At 41.0% G+C, this 14,214-nt stretch overlaps 1 protein-coding gene across 5 annotated transcripts in view; it reads left to right on the top strand.

The window, feature by feature from the left end:
- Positions 1 to 13,924, top strand: part of PRC1 (protein regulator of cytokinesis 1) — a 29,330-nt gene extending 15,406 nt beyond the window's left edge. The window contains exons 6-16 of one of the 5 annotated variants that reach the window (XM_074234054.1): positions 443 to 592; positions 1,090 to 1,237; positions 8,061 to 8,197; positions 8,490 to 8,585; positions 9,160 to 9,306; positions 9,469 to 9,579; positions 9,880 to 9,990; positions 10,774 to 10,950; positions 11,277 to 11,318; positions 11,816 to 11,911; positions 12,861 to 13,924. In XM_074234054.1, coding sequence (XP_074090155.1) covers positions 443 to 592; positions 1,090 to 1,237; positions 8,061 to 8,197; positions 8,490 to 8,585; positions 9,160 to 9,306; positions 9,469 to 9,579; positions 9,880 to 9,990; positions 10,774 to 10,950; positions 11,277 to 11,318; positions 11,816 to 11,863 — 1,167 coding nt within the window. In that variant the 3' untranslated portion in view covers positions 11,864 to 11,911; positions 12,861 to 13,924. The remainder of the gene's footprint in view (positions 1 to 442; positions 593 to 1,089; positions 1,238 to 8,060; positions 8,198 to 8,489; positions 8,586 to 9,159; positions 9,307 to 9,468; positions 9,580 to 9,879; positions 9,991 to 10,773; positions 10,951 to 11,276; positions 11,319 to 11,815; positions 11,912 to 12,860) is intronic. The other 4 variants (XM_074234053.1, XM_074234056.1, XM_074234057.1 and 1 more) reach the window with 4 other exon arrangements.
- The last annotated feature ends 290 nt before the right edge of the window (positions 13,925 to 14,214 follow it).

Here is a 14,214-nt window from a genome sequence, read left to right as displayed (position 1 = left end):
GCAATTTATAACATACTCTTATTTCTTGTACTCAAATTTCTCCCCTTTCCATAGATCAATTAACAAATCAAGAAATACTCTATCAGATCTATGGTATTTCCCTTTTATATATATAAATCCTGTATCTCTTTTGACCTTATTTTGGTAAAGTGTTGTGAGATGGTTTCTATATATACCTAATTTTTCCGTTTTCCCAACAAATTTTGTCAATGGTGAGTTCTTGTCCCAGAAGCTAATGATCTTGGATCTGTCAAACAGTAGATCATTATTTCTTTTGTGCACCTTTAACTTAAAAAAAAAAAACTTGGGACTATATGACTCAATCAGCTTAATAAGATATATTTGCAAGTTGAACTACAATATTATAAGTTGTTTTTCTTTGGGAAGGTGTAAGACTTAGGTGGCTTTGCTTTGTATCATTTTTGACTTTTTCCTGCTTTAGTTGGAAACGCGGAAAGCTCAGAATGAAGGCCTGTGTGAGGGCCTGCGATCTCGAATCAGAGAACTCTGGGACCGGTTACAGATACCCCCTGAGGAGAGAGAAGCGCTAGCCATGTTCATGACCGGGTCAAAGACTAATATAAGGAAAGCGGTAAGGGGGAGTTTGACACCTCTTAAAAGTGATGTGCTGAGGGTGACATAGTGGGGCTGAGCTGCTTTCTCAGAAAATAGTGGTCATTCCAAGTGTTGGTGTGGGTGTACGCATGAGTATGCTATGGATTTTCAAAGTCACGTTTAACTTCTAGGTTTTGAATCCTCCATTACTGTTAAAGCTATTTTAGACATGTCTATAATTCCTTAATAGCATTTGCAAGATGTAGGGAATATCCTTCATACCTTCACTGTGGAAATGCCTGCTGTGCATTCTGGCTCTCCTCCCTGGGTGTGGTGTGGCTGCTGTCCTCTGCTCAGTGAGCTGCTACTGTTCAGGCAGGATCTTGGGTGTATAGGAAGGCAAAGGATGCTTAGAGATGGCGGCTGGGTGCATTGCTGGATGCTGGGGGGCAATGGGCTCTCGGTGAGTGGGGGAGGGGTCCCCTTGTGCTCCAAATTAAGGTGAGCATTTTCTGGTATTTCTTCCTTTTGCAGCTGCAATCAGAAGTGGATCGATTGGAGGAGCTAAAGATGCAGAATGTGAAAAAAGTGGTTGAAGCAATCCGCGTGGAGCTGGCTCTCTATTGGGAAAAGTGCTTCTATAGCCAGGAGCAAAGAAAAGCCTTTGCTCCTTATTTTGATGGTTGGTATGGGGTACATAATTTTGTAGATAAGCATGAGAAACTTGGGTGCTCAGTATTTTTAATTGCTACTTTTTGACACTGCCTCTTCCATCTCCCTCTTCCAAAGAGTCATCCCATATGACAACTTTTTTTACAAAAAAAAAAGAAGAAAAGAAAAAAATGTACAAAATTGTTCAATGCATTCTTTTTTTTTTAGGGTTTTTGTTGTTGTTGTTGTTTTTGCAAGGCAAATGGGGTTAAGTGGCTTGCCCAAGGTCACACAGCTAGGTAATTATTAAGTGTCTGAGGCCTGATTTGAACTCAGGTATTCCTAACTCCAGGGCCAGTGCTCTATCCATTGTGCCACCCAGCTGCCCCTGTTCAATGCATTCTAAAAAAAATAATCTGACTCTATTCAGGGTTCTATACCTGTAAGACCAGTCCACCACCACTTCTACAGAAGAATGCTGGGAGGTGACAAAAGTATTAAAAAAATGTTTTGTTGGGGCATTGGAGTCAGGAGGACCCAAATTCAAATCCAGCCTCAGACATTTACTGGCTGTGGCCTTGGGCATAACACTTGACCTTGATTGCCTCCAAAAAAATTTCAAATTAATCAAAAATAAGTTTTTATTTGATGTATTTTTGTTTTTTTACAGTCTTTCCTTGTCAGAGAGCCAGCCTATGTAACAAATAACATTTTTGAAAGGGTTTCAAAAAATATTCTTGAAGACAAAAGTAGATACAATTAGAGTTTAAGGTTTTCTTTTCTTTTTCTTTTTTTTTTATTTAAGGCGGTAGGGTTAAGTGACTTGCCCAAGGCCCCACAGCTAGGTAATCGTTAAGTGTCTGAGGCCAGCTTTGAACTCAGGTACTCCTGACTCCAGGGCAGATGCTCTATCCACTGTACCACCTAGCTGTCCCTACAATTAGAGATTAAGACACAAATAAATATGACATAAATAAGGCATATCCTGCTCTTAGTTTAGTAGGGAAGATGTAATATATTTACAAATAATAAATATATACATTTGTGTGTATTATGGTACAGAGTGCTTTGTGAGGTCTGAGATGTGATAATACTATACAGTATTATATCTCTATTAGAGAGATCAAGAAAGATTTTCTTTAAAAAAAGTGGCAATTGATTGGACTTTTTTTTCCACTATTACAGTGAGTTTCTGGGAAATTGTAAGCATAGCGAATGAGCCAGGATAGACACACAGGGAATGAGCTAGGATACTAGTCCACTTTGTCTGGAACATAAAGTAGAAAGATGAGACTGGAATAGAGTGGTTGGTACCACATTGTAGAGAGCCTTTAAACACAGACCAAGGAGAACAAACTCCTAAGAGGATGACAGGAGAAAGTTGAAGTGAAGGGTTTGGAGCAGAGTATTGATGGAATAACCAAATCTGGGTTAAAGAAGTTTGAAATGTTAGCAGTGTGAAGACTTGGCCATCTGTTTCTCATCCATCTTTGCAGTCACTTTAAGCAGCTACTTTTCCTTATATCCTACCTTCCATCATCTCTGCCTCTACATGTATGTCTTCATCCTCTTTCCTGTAAAGCTCAGAGCAGGTTCCACCTCTTCCCTAACATCTTCACTGGCTTTTTGAAATAGCTTCATGGTTATTTCTTTGTTTATACTTCCCTCTCTTCCATCCCCAGAATAACTTCAAAAACAAACAACTTGTTCCCAGAGTTCACACAGGACGTTGGCAAAATTTGAGGGTTGGCAGAAGGGTGGAAAATCAGGCAGGTCCTGAGTTATTTCATTCATTTGGGGGAGCTTCATGAACTAGAAAATTTTCCTTCTCCCCCTTGCAATATTTTAGCTACTTAGTCAGAATTGCTTGGATCAACATCCAGTTTATGTCTGAAGAAGGGCTTGTGAATCCAGGTCTTGTTGCCTCTGAATCTGGGTCTCCATGCCTCTTATAGTAGGAGGTCGTGTTTCTTGCACATAGTAGGTGCTTGATAAACATTTGTTGAATTGTTGAACCTGTTTGGAAGCTGTTGTAGTTCAGATATTTTAAGTGAGGATTTGTACTAAGGAGATAGCAAGAGTGATGAATAGCGAGAAGAGATGACAGAGATGTGATAGGGTACTCTCCAGTAGGTTTTGCTAATTAGATAGGTGAGAACCTGTTAGCCCCAATTCCAACATGAGAGATGGGGCAAATGGTGGTATCACTAAGAAAAGATGGACCCAAAGAAAGGAGCAGGTTTTGGAGGGGAAAGTAAGTTAAAGTTGAAGGTATACATGTTCCTGTAGGCCACTGAAGAGAAGGTAGAGCTGAAAATAGGGAGTTACAGTATGGAAGAGATTCCTGAAACTATCCATGTGAAAGGCAAGACTATAAAGGAAGGTACTTCCCTTCAGAAATTGAGGAGCTGACATCAGAGAATGAATATTTAGAGAGGGGGAAAAGAAGAACCAAGAGAACAATTTAAAATGTCTGGTAAACTCCTCAAGCTGAGAAGAGAGAGAATCCCAAAAGATTTGGTAAACGCTGAGATGTCAAGGAAGATTAAGACCTTTATAAGAGGAGAGGTGGGAAGTGTACCCTGAGTGAGCAGATAAGGAAAGACATAAAAGTATCTTTTAGGGTTTGGGAGGCCTTGGTGCATTTGTAGGGCAATACCAAAGAAATAGTGAAGGAGTGATTAAAGATGAATGAGAGACAAGGAATGATAAGAGCAAGATCTTAAAGAAAGATGTAGGAGTCATTGGCATCAAGGCTAAAGTTGGAAGGATTACCCATAACAAAGAGCAAGGCTTATTGTCCTTGAAATGGAGGAAAGATGATGCAAAAATGGTGTTGAAGATTGTCAGATGTTCTGAATCTCCTTGGTGAAATGACCAAGTCATCATCTGGAAAGGAAAGGGGTATGATTAGAGGCATGAAATTAGCATAGTTTCTGAGGAATGAAAAAGGAAATTGCCCACATTTTCTAGTTCTTAAAAATATTTTGTATTATTTTTCCTTTTTTTAATTAATGCATAATTATTAAATAAAACATTTCCATAACAGTACAATAAGATGATTGTGTATGAATCTTCAGATCTACCAACAATTCGCTATTTCTTTCAAACATAAACACAATTATGTAATTTTTTTTCTGTCTTCTCCCCTATCCTAGAAATTGACAAATATGTGTGTATGCATATAAAATTCTTTTTCTGCAGATAGAATCTTTCTTTATATGTTCTTTATAGTTAATTTGGGTTTATATAAGTAATTAAAATAACTTAGTCAAAGTTGTTCTTAAAACAATATTGCTCTTACTTTATACAATGTGTTTTTGATTCTCTGTTCATTTGCTCTTCATTATTTCATACACAACTTTTCTTGTTTTTCTAAGAACAATGATCTCATCATTCTTTATAGCACAGTAGTACAACTTATTCAATCATTCCCCAATTGATGGCTATTCCTGCAATTTCCAGTTCTTTGCCAGAAAAGAGAGAGCTACTAAAAACATTTTAAAACATAAAGATTATTGGTATTGCTGGGTCAGAGGGTATATATAGGCAGTTTAATAACTCTTTGGGAAAAATTCCAAATCGCTCTCCAAAATGATTGGATCAGTTAAAAATTCCATCATAAATCCGGTCTCAGACACTTAATAATTACCTAGCTGTGTGGCCTTGGGCAAGCCACTTAAATCCCATTCGCCTTGCAAAAAACCAAAAAAAAAAATTCCATCATAATGAATTAGTGTCCCAATTTTTCTACAATCTCTCCAACATTTATTACTTTCCCATTCAATCATTTCAGCCAAGATGTAAAACAATATCTGGAGGTTGTTTGAATTTTTTTCTCTAAGGATTTAGAACTTTTTTTATATGAATATAAATTGTGTTGATTTCTGAGTTGGAAAATTACTTGTTTATATCTTTTGACCACCTATCAAATGGGAATGGCTTATATTCTAATAGATTTCAGTTCTTTATGTATTTTTGTTGTAAGACCTTTATCTCAAACCATCTGTTTTCCTCCTTATCTTGGCTATATTTATTTGTACAATTTTTATCTTTTTAAACTTAAATACAAAGTAAGAAAAGTTGTCATGCAAGCAAAACATGAGATGATCCAAAATATAAAGCAATAGATTTAAATTTCAAGAAAGCCTATCTAATACTACAACATTGGTTCAAAACTGTCCATCCTTAGCTTCTTTGTTTTCTTTTGTTCTCCACTGGACACTGTTTCCTGAAATCCCGCAGCCCCCCCCCCCCCCCAGCCAGATCTGCTAATCAAGACTACAGTTAAGGTTAGATATGCACGCACACATACTTACATATTACACATACATGTATGTGTGTGTGTTTTTATATATATATATAAAATTATAAAATCTATAACCCTACACATATATACCCCTATACATTTATAGACAAATGTAAAGACCATACTGTGTTTATTTCCACTTAATTCTCAGTTTCTCTGAAGTTGGATAGCATCCTTCATAAGTTAAAATATTTTCACATTTTTCTAAATCTACCAGCATAGCAATATTTGTAATTATTTTAAAGTCTAAAACAATGATTGATATTGCTGATATATAGTATAGTTTTCCTATTTTTCTCTTTTGATTAACTCTGGTTAGCTTTTTTAAGTTTCTAAGCTATCATAATTACTATTCCCTTTTTTAACATAATTTTACACTTGATCTATATCCCTAATTTTTATAACATTTCTTGAAAGCAACAACCTCACTCCTACTTTACTTCTTCTTGGTACCTTGCCCTCCTATTCCTTAATTGACCACCGTTCCAAGAATTCCTTCTCTAATTCAGTACCTTCCCTTATCTCCTCTTATTTCTTTCTGAATTTAAAAAGTCTATTATACCCTTCTAGATTTTATATAGATGTGTGTGTATGTGTTTATAATTACCTCTTTAACCTAATCCCAATGAGAGTAGGTTTCTAAAACTACCAACACTACTTCCCTATCTATTTACTCCTTATTCTTTTTACCTCATTTGTAAAAGATAATTTTTTCTTTTCCCACATCATTATACTTTTTAGAATTTCATCCTACTCAGCTTTACCCCAGTCTTAACTTCGAACTAACTAATTACTAATAATAACTTGGACATATGGCTTACATTTCCAATATAAAAAGTAGATTTGTCTTTATTGAGTGCCATGGCATTAATTTTTTATTGTCTACCTAATCTTTCTTTCGGATCCTTTATTTTCTATCAAGTAGATATAGGTCTTTTTGCAATAAAAAATTCTGAAAGTCTGGCTGTTCATTTTGTTGTTGTTTAGGATTATTCTTAACTTTGCTAGGTATGATAGGCTGCAACTCCATTTCTTTTGCTCTATAACACATAGTATTCGAAGACTAATAGTCTTTTTTGGGGGAAACAGGTTTGCAAGGCAGTGAGATTAAGTTACTTACCCAAGATCACACAGCTAGGTGATTATTAAGTGTCTGAGGGTGGATTTGAACTCAGGTCAGGTCCTTCTGACTCCAGGGCTATGGTCTATCCAACTGTGCCACCTAGCTTCCCCCTACTAATGGTCTTCCCCCCCCCTTTTTTTTTTTAAGGTTTTTGCAAGGCAAATGGGGTTAAGTGGCTTGCCCAAGGCCACACAGCTAGGTAATTATTAAGTGTCTGAGACCAGATTTGAACCCAGGTACTCCTGACTCCAAGGCCGGTGCTTTATCCACTACGCCACTTAGCCGCCCCACTAATGGTCTTTTAATGTAGCCATTGATAGATCTTGTAATTCTAATTGTGACTCTACCATATGTGAATTGTTTTTTCTTGTTACTCTGAATACTTTATCCTTAAACTGGAGGTTTTAGAATTTGACTATGACATTCCTGTTAGTTTTCCTCCTAGGATCTCTCGTGATGATGGGTGAATTTTTTTCTATTTCTACTTTTTTTTGTTATAATCCAGGACAATTTTATTACTGTATTATTGTAACAGTATTCTTTTCTTGATCATAGTTTTCAGGTAGTTGAATTATTTTTGATTTCTCTTCTTGATCTTGCTTTTCTTTTGAGATGTTTCACATTTTCTTCTATTTTTTTTCTTCTTTATATTTTGTTTTATCATTTCTTGGTCTCATAACTTGCCCAATTATAATTTTCAAGGAATCTATATCTAACCCCAGGGGGCTCTCCTATTTTGTCAGCTATCTGCCAGACAATTTAAAGTGTATGTTCCAGATGCCTCTCCATCTCAACATATCCAAGATAACTCATCTTTTCCTTCCCATCATCTTCCTTATTTTTGTCAAAAGCGTCCTCTTCTCCTGGGTGTGTCATCTCGACACATTGCCCTTGACTTCTCTCAGTCATGCTGACCCCTTTCTTCCTCAATCGTTCCACTCTGTCTTCTAGCTTTGGGGTTTTTGTATTTGACTCAAGTCCTTGAGACATAGCTCAAGCTTCCTTCCAGATGACGTGGTGTCCAGATCCTTCCCAGCTGCTGGGCCTCTCTCCCTCCCTCAGGTTCAGTTTGAGTTTATTCTGTTGATGCTCATTGCTCCGGGTCTCTTTCATCTGATGCAAATATAGATTGACATTATTTGTAGTACATAGGGACACATAACCTGAGCACACATAGGAAGCCCTTAGTAAATGCTTATTGATGAATTTAAAGTGAGGAATGGAAGCCATTGAATTCTTTTAGATTGTTTTAGTAGATGGAGGCCAAATACCAGCGAGTCAAGGAAGAAATGGGCTTTATTTATTATGGGATGAATGGAGAGGCATAAATTGTTTTCAGAAAGGGTGACTTTATTGTAATCCTATTGAAATGGTAAAGAGAAAGATGGCACTTGGTTACTTTGACCTTTTTCCCAATGGCAGAGGATTATACAGAGACCCTTCTCCAACTCCATGACGTTGAACTTGTGCGACTGAAACATTACTACGAGGTCCACAAAGAACTGTTTGAAGGCGTTCAGAAGTGGGAAGAGAGCTGGAAGCTTTTCTTAGAGTTTGAGGTAATTTTTCAGATGGAGGGAGATTGAGCTTCCTACAAACTGAGTCTCCCCACTCCTGGGGGCCTGCTGGGCTTCCGAACCAGCCTGGCTAAGGGATCTGCCAGAATGGGGAATACTTTACATTTCTTTTCTTGCAGCGTAACTTTGGTATGCGGAAAGAGCCTCATTGGCCCTTCTTTTCTGTCTTCTGAAGAGTATGGTTTGGAAGGATCAAAGAGCTTCTGAGAAATGACTTCTTGCTGTGCTGGCTAGTAACTGACCCCAGGTTCTAACAGAAGTCTTTTGTCCTCAGAGAAAAGCTTCAGACCCAAGCCGGTTTACAAACAGAGGTGGAAATCTCCTGAAGGAAGAGAAGCAAAGAGCCAAGCTCCAAAAAACTCTCCCTAAGGTACGTAGGCTTCTTGGGTCTTCAGCGAAAACCTCAGAGTAGATTCTTCCTGCCAGAAAACTGGCCACTGGACGCTCTTTGTCCAAGAATTAACTCACTTCATGCAAATGCCCCGCCTAGGGAGAGCTGGTAAAATGCTAGTTTTTTTTTTTTAATGGTTGGATTCATTAATAAATCTGAACCATGTCCAACCTAATGGAAAATTTGTTTAGCTTTATTCCTCTGGAATTAAGTGGTTGCAAGTGCACAAAGTTTGCCTAATAACCCTTCCTTCGCCAGAGACAGCCTGTTCTGTTGTTCCTGGGGCAGCGCCAACCCAGACCTTGGTTGCTTGACCAAGGCTGACTTGCATCACCATTCACCTCCCAAATGGAGCCAGGGAAGAGACTGGGGATCTTGTTGATCCAACCCTTCTTCCTCAGATGTAAATGAAGCGATGAGGGCTCTGGGTCCCTCAGGAAGGCAGGGCTGACACCCACTGCAATGTGGCTCTTGTACAGCCAGACTGCGCACTTGGGGTCTCCATTATGGGAGAGGGGCTGGAGAGTAATCTGGGGTTTGTCTCTGGTCCCAGCTGGAAGAAGAGCTGAAGGCCCGGATTGAACTGTGGGAACAAGAGCAGTCAAAGACCTTTGTGGTGAATGGGCAAAACTTCATGGAGTATGTGATGGAGCAGTGGGAGCTGCATCGTCTGGAGAAGGAGAAAGCAAAACAGGAAAGAGTAAGTGAAGAAGGAGGGCAGTGCTAGTGGCTGTCCCTTATCTGCCCTCTGTGATGCGGGATTTCTACTGACCTGTGGCCCATCTGTCCGTTCCCCTCCCTGTGCCTGCCCACCCCATGGGGTCAGTGGAGCTGACCACTTGTTTTGATGACTTTCATGCAGCAACTCAAGAAAACCCAACAAACAGAAACTGAAATGCTCTATGGCAGTACTCCCAGGACACCCAGCAAGCGACGTGTCCTGGGCTCCAACACGCCGGGCAAAGTTCGCAAGGTAAGAGGAGACTGCTTTCTGTGAGGGTGGGGGTAGACTCCCTAAATTGCTTGAAAGGTGAATTGCTTTCCCAGATTTGATTCAGAATTGTTCTTCCTCACTTGGTCATAACTTGCAGTTGCTCAGTACTAGCCGAACATTAGACCTTGCAGAATTCCCAGGTGCCTGAGCTACAATCCTTCATTAGACCTCACCTGCTCCTCTGGAGAAAGGAGACTGATGTCCAGAGATGTTGGTGGGGGTTAATGCATTGCTGCCCTAGATGTGCCACTAACCAACCTCCCTGCTCTTGCCCTTCAGCTTAACTCCACCGCAGTCTCCACCGCCACCCCCAATAGCACCATGCGCTCCGCCTTCGCTGGGACTGTCTACCACTCCCCAGGGTCCCGCCCTCCCCCTGCTGGAGGCAAGGTCAGTCACTGTTAATGCAGGAACCCATGCACCAGCCTAACTCCCTGATGTTGCAGTTGTCAAAACAGTGACTCCTACGATTGTTCACTTTGAATCAAGATGCTGATAGAGTGTAGCCAGGCTGAACTGGACCCTTACTGTGGTGACCCCAGGAGGGTGATGCCGTGCCTGGGTGATGAGGGTGATAAGGTTTTTGGGGATGCTAACTTGGGATTCTGGGAGCAGAGCTTGTTCGGGATGTTCCAGGGGTCCTTTTCATTCCCAGCTTTGAGTTCTCAAGGGGAGAAGGGTGGGGATGGAGAACTTGTCAGACATTTGTGGAATGCTCTGCAGAGTAGATTCAGTAAAATAGTTAGCACTCCCCATCTGAATAAATGACTCTCCAGAACATTCCAGGACTAGTATCCTGCTCCAGGGGCCTTGGGCTAAAGGAATGCAAATCTGGCAAACTGGTTAGGCTCCATGAATGGTCTGTGTCTTTAATCTCAGGTCCGGCCTAGCCACATCCCAATTAGGTCATCGCTAGGTTGACCACAGAGATGTGCTTTTTGTTTGCTTTTTTCCTAACTCTCAAAGGACATCCAGTAAGTTATAGAAGGCCTGCAATCTGTATCAGTGGGAGAACCCACCAATGAAATCATAGATCCTCAAAATATTTTAGTATAAGAACACAATATCTAGAATATATGACAATCACCTTGAACTTTTTTTGATGACTTTAGACATGGTAACATTAATGGTTTTTTCACTTAACTTCCTTTTTTTTTTTCTTTCTTTGGCCAGCCATCCAAGACTCCCAACCGTTTGGGGCAAAGAACAGCCCCTCTGGGCAGACAGGGGCACAACAAAGAAAACATTGAGTTGAGTGGCAGCATCCTGACTGGTGGGTGTCCCAACTCGGACTCTCTCCAGCGTAACCTCGCCGTTAATTCTGTTGCCAGCACCTATTCTGAGTTTGTGGTAATTTTCCTTTTCTAAAATCTACCAATCCCTGAGGAGCACACAGTCAGGGTAGAATGGGGAAATTCCCAGGGGGCATATAGGATATTAGATAAGGACAGGGTCAGCTTTGGGGGCTATGAAGCCATTCTTGCTTTGATGGGAAGTCCTGTGCAGGAGGGACGTTGACTCTTGATTGGACATCTAAATTGAATCCTTCTGCCTGAGACAAACTATTCCTTAGTTGCGGAAGGACATTCCCCTTAAACTCTATCATTCATGCATTGACCATCTTAGTATTCTCTTGGTGGAGTTCTTGGTAATTGTCTCAATTCTTTATTCTGTAGAAGGACCCTTTCCTCTCTGACTGCTCATCTGTTGGGTCTCAGGTTTGTATGTCCCTGCATGCCCCTTCTTCTCCAAACCCAACTAATCTCTACCAGCTTCATTACCTGAGAAAAGCTTTTGTACTAACCCGTGGGCTCAACCACATTTCCCAAAGAATCCTTTGGTAAGGGAAGAGGAAAGCCTCCTGAATAGACTTTTAAACTTGGGAGTCTCAGGTTTCACATTATGAAAACTTGCCATAACTTCCCAGCTCCAGAACCCAGGCAGGTCTCTTGACAATTGGAATGCTTGGTGCACCTGCGCTGGTGTGAACCCCTGCCATAAAAGACAGCACTAGCCGACTAGTCACCACTTGGGGAGTGAAGGGATGCAACCCTGACTGTGTGCTTCCAGAATGTCGTTCCTTTGGGCCTGTGTGCTGGTTGTTTCATGGAGTATATGCCTCACTAACCCCTGTCACTCTAGACTGTTTCATTCCCATTGACTCTAAGCCAGTTAACGCTCCTTTGCCTGCTTTCCCTATCTCTGCTGCATGAAGCTGCTTGGAGATTTTGAGGCAGTGAAGGGCCAAGATTCTTCAGCCTAACTCAGCTGCCGGTCACAGCTCATCCCGCTTTGAGAACCCGGTGTCTTGGTTTGATATTCACCTCCCTCTCTAATATCTAATGGTAGCCATTAACACCTTTAACAGTGAACCAGGCATGGAAAGCACCTTGGAAATGTGCGAGTACTGCCCAGTTTCAGTTGTGATTTGCTATCCTCATTCCTTCAGCACCTTCTGTTCAGCTAAAAGGCTCCCAGGCCCCAGTGGAGACTAGAGGTTAAAGTCTGGGAAGCAGTAGACTCAGCTCAGTAGACAGCAGCTCAGGCTGCTGTGACCAGGGGGCAGAGCTCCTGCATGATGTCATGACCATGGGCATCGTGGAGGAGGGGGTGGCTTGGATGGTTTCTCCAGCACCATCCTATTCCATTCTATAGTGGCTCCAGTTACAGAACGATGAGCATTGTGGCTGTGATGTGAAGGGTCACCCTCTGGTTCTCTCTGCCTGACTTCTCCAAAGCCTTGGCCTTCCCTGGAAGGGGTCCCCGGGAGCCTCCCACACAGCTTGTCTTCCCAGCTCTAGCCCTGCCTCTTTCAATCTAACCTCCACTAACATCTTTCTGTAACTCATTTCAACCTATTTTCCCTTCTCATACCATGTGCTCCAGCATGAGATCAAATCATCCGCAGGTCGCAGGACCTTCAGCCCCAGGGATTGGTAGATCTTCCCAGGCTAGGGTGCTACCTCCGGCTTCTCGGGTACTACTAGCTCTCTCGGCCTAGGGAGACTTGGGGGGAACATGCGGACACCCCAGCTAAGTCATGTCCTTGGGACTGATGACTACAATCTGACCCATGTCCAAATTAAGGCAACATCACTGCTCTCTGCTTGCTATCATGAGAAGCTTGACTGTCTCCTGCTGTTGGGACTTCCCAGAGCTGCTGTGCTGGGAGGGGAAAAGAGGAGCCCCTCATTGAGCTGAAACCCCCATCCCCAGTCTCCCCCACCTTGGCCTCGCTGACTACTTTTCTCTTCCAACAGCGAGAACTTTCAAAGGCTTCCAGATCTGACTTCCCTTCTCGAATCCTCAATTCTACCAACATCCAGTCCTGAGAAGATCCTCGGCATCCTCCCCGCTGTGGTTTCCCTGTGCCAACACTGGACATTAAAGACATTGGGGTGGCTTCTGTATATATTTATATATGTCTACATGTTTTTATTATCATTTATTTCAGTCTTATTCTCATTTAAGGGATGTTTAAACCAGTGACTGGATCCAAAGCTCAGGGACTGATAAAAGGTTACAGCAACAGTGCATAAGCCTTTTATAGGTCCAGTTGGTTCTAGGGACTTGTTTTAATCAGTAATTCTTCCTCATTGACTCTAAATAAAGTAAACCTAGTTTAATTGTAAATAGCTCAGAGTGTAAATTTGAATGTTTCAAAAGACCTATAATTTTACCCTGTACTTAACTTACTTAAATGAGTTTAAGGGTGTCATTTTTTCCCTTTTTTAGTGGAAAAGATGGCTGGTTGAATCCTTCCTTTGTATAGGTTCTATCTTTTCACAGTGTAATTTTAGGTCCTAGACTTATGATTAAAACGTTTTTGTTTTGTGGATTAACCCATTATTTTAGCTTTGTTTTTTCCCCTCAAAGGAATATCCCATTCAATATCACATTAGGACAGCCTACTAAAAGTACAATACATAATCTGCTTCTTTATTTGCAACTCTAATATAGTGTATGTGTAAGGAAAACACAAACTACAGTCAAAGAACTGACTAGGAAGATTAGGCTGAAGCCCTGGAAGGAAGAGAACTTGCCCTTGTCCTTCCCTTTCCTCCCCCTCCCACTTCTTTCCTCTATTTATGTTGTCTTTAGGTTATGTTGATTACATCTCCTCCCTCTTAGTAAAAATATGGAATTCTTTTATTTTTCTGGTGCTAGGGAACTGCCTTGATTACTGTTTTGAATACTGAAGAATCATGCTTATGTACTTTATCACTCTGGCTCTGCCCAAAGCACTCTTACTGGAGCTTTCTAAAGTTTGTACAACTAAAGCACATGCTGCTATGTTCCAATCACATTAAATGGTTCTCCAAAAGTTGGTGTGTGAATTTGTTCTGTATGTTATCTAGTCCAACAATATATTCTCCAGCTCTTCTACAACTCAGTATTCATACTAGTGTATCATATATATGCATAGGATTCTAGATATAGCCAGGAAGAATCTCTAGTTCAGCTCCCTCTCGAAGGTAAATCCCACTTCCAAGGGATTTGCCTGCTACTCATGACTTAATGGCTACCATCTCCTTTTAAAGATGAAAAAATTAAGACCAAGAGAATTGAGATAGAATGCTCAGCTGACTCACAGGAGGACCAAGGTGCAGTGTC

Source organism: Macrotis lagotis, chromosome 4, assembly GCF_037893015.1.
Source record: "Macrotis lagotis isolate mMagLag1 chromosome 4, bilby.v1.9.chrom.fasta, whole genome shotgun sequence".
Classification (NCBI taxonomy): Eukaryota; Metazoa; Chordata; class Mammalia; order Peramelemorphia; family Peramelidae; genus Macrotis; species Macrotis lagotis.
Note: the sequence above shows the minus strand (reverse complement) of the source record. Positions and strands in the feature narration are given on the sequence as shown.